This window comes from Chanos chanos, chromosome 4 (genome assembly GCF_902362185.1).
Source record: "Chanos chanos chromosome 4, fChaCha1.1, whole genome shotgun sequence".
NCBI classification, from domain to species: domain Eukaryota; kingdom Metazoa; phylum Chordata; class Actinopteri; order Gonorynchiformes; family Chanidae; genus Chanos; species Chanos chanos.
Genome location: NC_044498.1, coordinates 5,231,471 through 5,238,970, shown reverse-complemented (window position 1 = coordinate 5,238,970; position 7,500 = coordinate 5,231,471). Strand labels below are relative to the sequence as shown.

The window sequence follows — 7,500 nt, the reverse complement described above, 5'->3', positions numbered from 1 at the left end:
TTGTAAGGTGTTTAATGTAAATAACAATAAGAAGAATTGCTCATGTCCAACAGAAAAGTTCTTTCAAACAATTTATTGAACAGTCGTGACTTAAGAAACACGCCAAAGAAAAAAAAAATAATAATAATAATACTACAGGTCAAGAGACACAGGTTGTCATCATTGTCATCAAATACAGTCATGTGAATCTTTCATGTCCAAATGGCACTGGCTCCTGTTCTGATTTCCCCGCAGTAACACGTTACAGAAACAGGCTCTCCGCAATTCAACACACAGATCAACCAATCAGGAACTTCCCTGGATTTCACCAAACCTGGGGTCACCATTGTTAGAAAAATAAAAAAGGAAAAAAAAAAAAAAAAAACCCACACACACGCACATGCACACAGAGTGACCGTAACACACAAGGTTTTGATTTCCCCCTGTCCATGTGAGAGTTGTGTGTGTGTGTGTGTGTGTGTGTGTGTGCGGGGGGTTACCCATCCGTCATCTTTCCCGTTTGTTTCTGTGGGAAAGAGTGCTGTCAATCAGGTGATAATCTCACACCTTCAGTCTCCCTCTCTCTCTCTCTCTCTCTCTCTCTGTGAGATTTCGCGAGAGGCGGCTACCCCAAATTTCCCACAGATCTGCTTTGAATAATTAAAAAAAAAGGCCTTTAAACTTCCTCAGTGAGTCTGTGTTTTGTCAGCACCTGCTTGTTTTGTTTTTTGTTTTTTTTGGGATTTAGGACAGGTGTGGGAACAGCCAGACCCAGCGCCGTCACTGAGGACAGAGAAGAGTTGACTTAAATAGAGTCAAAGTCATGGGGGGGGGGGGAATTATCTAGAAAGAGAAAGGGAACTTGCCCTGCAGACCACAGAGGGGAAACAGCAGGTCGGCAAAGGTGATCGTCTCTGATCCTCTCCGTGGGAAAACAGATCAGTGCTTCTAACATACGTACGCGCGTGTGTGTGTGTGTGAGAGTCATTATTGCATAGCAGGTGGGAGATAGGAGAGGGGAGAGAGAAAGTGTGTGTTGTGAATGAGGTGGACTACACTAGGAAAGGACACGGGACCCACACTAGGGCCAGAGCAGGTCTGGGGAGTCCCCGCGATCTCCTGTGAGATGACGTCATCACACCGGTGAAGCGTGTAGCGATATGTGAGATTCTGAATTGGGTTGGTGTGGGTTACGTGGGGTCAGATAGGATAGGATAGGGATATGTAATGCCGCAGTGAGAAACGGGGCAAAATGACAACAAAGGGAATACAGGTCGAGCTTGTCTCTTCTTTTTTTGTGAGTGGTACCGTGGGGAACCCGGTGTGACTGTTTAAATGAAAGACAGAACAGGAAGTTTAAGAAGAAAAAAAAAAAATCACTCTAATTGAAGTATGAGTAATAGAGAGCGGTTCAATTATTGTTGTTTTTTATTTCTTACTTTTCTTATAAAAGTATCAGTAACTGACATCAGTCTCTGAAGTTTGAATTTCTTTCTTTTTTTTTTTTTTTTATAAAACCTCAATAGCTTCTAACATCCATCTCCAAAAAAAGGAAAAAAGTACCATCCCTCTCGCCTTCTCTCCTCTACTTTATCTTTCTGTCCTGACACCCGACTGGTTCAGCCATCATCAGAATGCAGTACATAATTGGTTGTCTGATTTTAGTAAACAAACAAACAAAGAAACAAAAGTGGAGGGTCTACCCCACAAAAAAAAAAAAGAAAAGAGAAACCAAACCTAAAAAAACACATGCGCGCGCACACACACACACATATACACACACATGAAACAGAACAATGGAAAAAAAACCCCCAAAAAAACCAGCTTAGTTACATTGGTTAAAGTTCTGAAAACAAGAACAAGCTTCATTTATAATCTGGCTGCTAAGTCAGACAGCCAACCAGGCTCTCTCAGGCGTTTGCGGCTGCGCAGAGCGCCTGGTTCTGCAGCTTTGCAGACTTAAGCCAAAACAGGGTGGCCAGCTCACAAAAGAGCACTTTAAATATTTAAGGAGGAATATAGGAAGAGGTATCACATTATTCCAAAAAAAAGCCCCAAAGAAACATCAGTAAGGTTAGGGCGACCGTGTGCATTAAGGGAAGACGGATAACGAGGGGGGTGGGGGGGGGGGGTCACTCAGGGCAACAGGAAGCACATTTCAAAAGGAAGACCTTTTTGTTAAAAGACTCAATTAAACAAACGAAAGTTAAAAAAAAAACAAAAACAAAAACATGGAATACACCACCAAAACCTCATGGCTACATTACAGCTGATGCGTAACTTGACATTTCAAATAAAAAGTGCCTTTGATATTTTGATATCTTTTAACGCTTGAAATGCCAAGAAGCTATGATACATTTTTATCGATTATACTTTCGCCTCTTTCTTCTTCTTCGTTTTTTTTTTTTTTTTTTTAAACAAACACATTGGAAATGTCGCAAAAGGTACATACAAAGCAGAGTCTTACAGTAAACCACGAAAAAAGGGCTCAGACAGCTATTTCTGTTGGATTTGTCGTTCAGACATTTTTTTCCTCTTTCTTGCTCTCTCTCTCTCTCTCTCTCCTTCTCTCTCACACACACACACACACACTCACTCTCTCTCTCACACGCGCACACACACACACACACACGCACACACACAATCCTCACTCTTGGGTTAGCTTATACAGATCAATAGGTTTTGGGTGTATCAGGAGTTATTGGGTTGAGAGAAGCAGCATTCACAGACAGCACCTGTGCAGTCCTCTCTCTCCAGTGCTGTGTGTGGCCAGGCACACGTGTATGCAGTTTAAAGTTAATGCTCCTATCTCCAGTCAACTCCACTGAAACCACCTCATAATACAAAAAAAAAGATAGAAAGGAGAAGAAGAAGAAAACAAACAAACAAACAAACAAACAAAACAAAACAATAAAAAACGGCAGACCAACGTGTCAGTGCGGTCTTCCCGCTTTGATACCAGAATTAACGGCATTATTTCATGTTTTCTTTCAAAAGAAAAAAACAAAACAAAAAGCTATGACTAGGAGGCATCTTTGTATCGATGCATTTTGAAACACTAGGAGGAGGGCTGGCCCCCATACGCTCGCAGTCTCTCTTTGTCCCCTCGCAGACACCCTCAGCTTATGGGAATTTTGCCAGGGCGCCCCCCAGTGGCAGCATTTGGCACTGCATGACCGGCAGCCACACCATTCATTCGTTCAGTAAGTGGGTACAGACGATTTCTCTTCTGTGTTTTGATTTTTTTTTTTTTCGTCTCCTTTGTTCCTTCGTTCCACGTCAGGCTCGAAGTCGACGAACGCCGTCCTCGAACCTCCGACCTCCGTTTCAGTCCATTTTCTTTCGTTTTTTTTTTGTGTGTTTTTTCCTCTTTTTTTGTTGTCGTTTTGTTTTTGTTTTTATTTTTTAACATATATTGAAGTGTCCCACAATAACAACAGTAAAGACGACATTGATGATGCAAAGAGAAAGGGACACAAGCACTTCATGTCATGTACTGAGTTAGAGCTCTCAGAGCGTAGAGCAGTTCTGCCTGCATGCGTGCTTCCATAAGAAGCAAATTTACATGGACCTGAGGAACAGACAGAGGAGAATTAGAAATAGCACAGAGCAAACCTCAAAGAGTTGTATTACCTGTATGCATGGTGAGCAAACTTAATAATTGGGGGGGGGGGGGGGGGGGAGTGTGTGTGTGTGTGTGTGTTACGTACTTTCTCAGAGTGCTGGAACTGCCTCCAGAAGCTCTCATACATCCGTTTGGTGGTCTTCTCGGGGCTACAGACCATCGTCTTGATGTAGACCTTAAAACTGCGGTCCAGCAACTGGTTAATCTCCCCATAATCATAATCATCATATCTGCCATGAACACAAAGGTAAACACACAAAGAGAGAGAGAGAGAGAGAGAGAGAGAGAGAGAGAGATAAGTTTTCACAAAACGCACCACAAACCACGTGAATGAGCATGTGAGTGACAGAGGGCCGTTAACCCACCTGATGCCGAACATGCAGTGGATGTAGTTCCAGATGGCTCTGCGGAGCATGGACGTGTCCACTCCCTGGTGCATGGCCATGGTGTTGTAGGTTAGGTTAAAGGCGATCTGAAACTTCTCATCCAGTAGCTGTCCAACGTCTGGATACAACCTGTTCACCAGAGAGTAACCATGGTCCTCCCAGCTGTAGTCCTACACAAGACAGGACCACAAACGGCCATCAAACACTCTGTGTTTTTGTTTGTTTGTTTGTTTGTTTTTAACTCAGGAAAATGACCATATTTGTCTTGTCCTCTCTCATGTACCTGCACTCTGAAGGTGGGTACATGCTCGCCTCTCCTGGAGAAGTCCTTGTAGCCATAGCTGGGGTCCTCAAAATGCCGTGAAATGTCTCTGGATGGCACGTTCTCCTCATCCTCTGCACATCACACACACACACACACACACACACACACACACATTTTAAAAAGTCAATTACTGACACAGAAACAGCAGGAGGAAGAGCTGAAAACACAGCAGTGATACTTCAGTGATAGGAGCATATGGTTAAAGGGCAGAGTGAGATGACAGGTTCTTGTGAAGTAAACTGGTTTTTGTTTTTTTGTTTTTTTTTTACCTGATGTGGAGACCAGCATGCTCTCGGTTTTCTCTCTCTCGAAGCGCGTGGTCATCTCCTCCTGACTGGCCTCCTCCTCATCACGACACTCCTGCAGCTGCTTCATCCTCTCCATCAGAACCTCCACCTCACCTGACGCCTCTGCCAACTACACACACACACACACACACACACACACACACCTACATTAGGTTTCAGCTGACAGAGAAACCTGGTTCAGGCCTGAGACGCATGTTCCTGTCTGTCTGTCTGCCTGTCTGTCTGTCTGCCTGTCTGCCTGTCTGTCTGCGTTCCTAATGCTAGACATGCACTCCAGTCTCATCTCTGAAACGCGTGGGAGTCGTATTGACCGTGTGAATTTCATTCCTGGGCCAAACAAACGGCAGGTGCTCTCAGACCCCTGCCCAGAACGTTCGCTAAAAATACTACCACATGTAAAACCCACGGAGGATTAGTTTTCACATACCTAACGGAACTTCAATGCACACACTGCCCTCAGACCACAAGTATGCAAGTACACTCACCACTCCACATACACACAAACACACACACCCACCCACACACACACACACACACACACACACACACACACACACTTCCTTGCACTGACACACTTTCTCTTTCTCTCTCTCTCTCACCTGGTGGTTACCAAGCATTTCCTCCAGAGCGCCGTTGCCGTTGCCGTTGGCGATGTCGCAGACGCAGTAGCCGCTGCTGAGTGACGGGGGTCTGAAAGTGTGTCCTCCCTCCGTGTGGATGTCCGGGGTGATCCCGCAGCCGAAGGTGAAGGAGGACAGGGAGTGGTAGTGTGTGAGCAGTACCACCGCGTGGATCAGCTCCGCCAAAGACCAGCTGTGCTCCTCCGCCTTCAGCAGACTCTGCCGAGATCACCATCATCAAATCAACACGATCAGTCACCGTTAAATGCCACAAGAAAAAAAAAGTGTCCTACCACGTTTTACGGTTGTGACTTCAGAACAGGCTTTGAAATCGATGCATTTTGCAAGTAAAAAAAGAAAAGCAGTCTTTCTTGATCGCATATCAAATGCAGCTGAATGGCCGTCCGTGGGCAGAACTGAACTGAGCTATTCCAACAACACTGCACCATCTCCATTGGTTTTACTGCTGCATACTAACAGTAAAACTGACCCACATTCCCTTAGAAACCAGAGCTGTCCTCATCAAAACTCTACATTAACAACTGCCAAGTCAGGGCTTTTAAAAAAAACAAAAAAAACAACACACCCGCAATAAAAAAAAAAAAAAAAGGAATTATGTCATCGCTCTAGGTTACATAAAGGCTGTGGGTGTGGGTCTGTGTGTGTGTGTGTGTTTGTGTGTGTGTGTGTGTGTGTGTGTCATACCTCGATGTGTGCTTTGGTGAGCAGCCACGGCCGATGAGCCAGGATCTTGTTGAGCTCTCCCAGCGCCTGCAGCTTCTGCGGGGCTCCGTCGAGCCCGTTCAGCCACTTTGGGTCTCCCCCCACCTGCAGGAAGTCGTTCACGTGCAGGTTGACCAGGTAGGAGCACTGGTGTCGGGCGGCGGCCTGGAGATCGCCGGCAAAAGATAAGTCAACGAGAAGCTTAAACCAGACAGAGCGAGCACAGTGCCCCATTGTGTGATTCAAATGAGTGACTACATAGGGGGAAAAAAAAAAAACAACAAAAAAAAAAAAACACTTTGTGGATTGCTTAAGTAACAGTGGGGTGTTTTGCGAACTTGTACAGAGTTCCGTGCGCGCGCGCGCGTGTGTGTAGGGGTGTTTGTGTGTGTGTGTGTGTCACAATTACCATAATTCCTATATAATGTCTATAGTGCAGAGGTAGGGGTCCGTCCATCTGAAGAAGGTAGTGCTGTGTCCTTAGAAAGCTCTCCAGATACTGCGGGTGGAACCCCATCACTAGAGAGATGTTGTCTAGACGACCCAGCGCTGCAAACGCATCCTCAAATATTGTCTGCGTTCGGGTGTCCACTTTACTGACTTGAAGGATCTGGCACAGTGTGAGAGAGAGAGAGAGAGAGAGAGAGAGAGAGAAGTCACAAAAGGATCTAGAACATCTTAAGAGACCCAAAACTTCTCACAGTGGCTACTACACAGAGAGAACTGCTTCAAAGGAGACACTACACATTGAAGTCTGAAACCACCCCCCCCCTTTTTTTGATTTTTTTTTTTTAATTTTATTTCAAGAAATAATAAAGAGGAAACCAGCAAAACCACCTCGACAGAGATTAACATCTCCTAAAACAGATTAGATGAAAGTTACCAGCTCCAAGCAGCTGTAGTATGTGTGAATACCAACCTCTTTCTCTGGGATAAATCTGCTTGGTCCGTTTCCCAATGGTCTGGGAATGCGCACTCCAAGGTCCTGCAAGACAGAAGAACAAAGACCATCAGAGATCGGAGATCTCACGATTGCATCTAAAGACCTACGTCCGCTCAGAATATACTAAACCAGGTAGTGAAAGGTACGCTATTCAGGAAGAAGAATGGAGGGGGGGGGGGCCGTATGCCAGAACCCTACAAAACTGCATATCCTTCATCAGATCAAATGTCACTTCGCCTCTCGCCAAATTTCCAGCCGGGTTGTCGAGAGAGAATTTCAAGTGACATAACTGTAGTCTGTTCACATTATAGCTCGCGTGGCGAAAACAGATGTAGTCGCTGCCATAGGAGCTGTCAATTTTCACAAAATCAGAGAATGTCTTATTAGAACGACCCACTACCACAGGTATCGCCGCAGTCTCTACCGTGAGACCCTCAGAAACGTCAACGGCAAACAGCAGTTGGTGAAAGGGTTTTCAACATTACATCAGCCGATGAAAACAACCTCCAGGGTTTAACGCAATGCTATAAATATATGCAGTTCACTAGAAGGCACTTGGGATATTGAACTTGAATTCTCTAGATCGTTTTT

The 7,500-nt window shown here is 45.0% G+C and overlaps 1 protein-coding gene across 2 annotated transcripts in view; it reads right to left on the bottom strand.

Annotated features, from left to right (window-relative positions):
• Positions 1-3,233: 3,233 nt before the first annotated feature.
• Positions 3,234-7,500, bottom strand: part of sesn1 (sestrin 1) — a 38,523-nt gene continuing 34,256 nt past the window's right edge. The window contains exons 2-10 of one of the 2 annotated variants that reach the window (XM_030772859.1): positions 6,886-6,951; positions 6,376-6,576; positions 5,949-6,131; positions 5,223-5,462; positions 4,585-4,732; positions 4,274-4,386; positions 3,970-4,160; positions 3,690-3,834; positions 3,234-3,550 (exon numbers count right to left, since the gene is read on the bottom strand). In XM_030772859.1, the coding sequence (XP_030628719.1) occupies positions 3,464-3,550; positions 3,690-3,834; positions 3,970-4,160; positions 4,274-4,386; positions 4,585-4,732; positions 5,223-5,462; positions 5,949-6,131; positions 6,376-6,576; positions 6,886-6,951 (1,374 nt within the window). In that variant the 3' untranslated portion in view covers positions 3,234-3,463. The remainder of the gene's footprint in view (positions 3,551-3,689; positions 3,835-3,969; positions 4,161-4,273; positions 4,387-4,584; positions 4,733-5,222; positions 5,463-5,948; positions 6,132-6,375; positions 6,577-6,885; positions 6,952-7,500) is intronic. The other variant, XM_030772860.1, reaches the window with a different exon arrangement.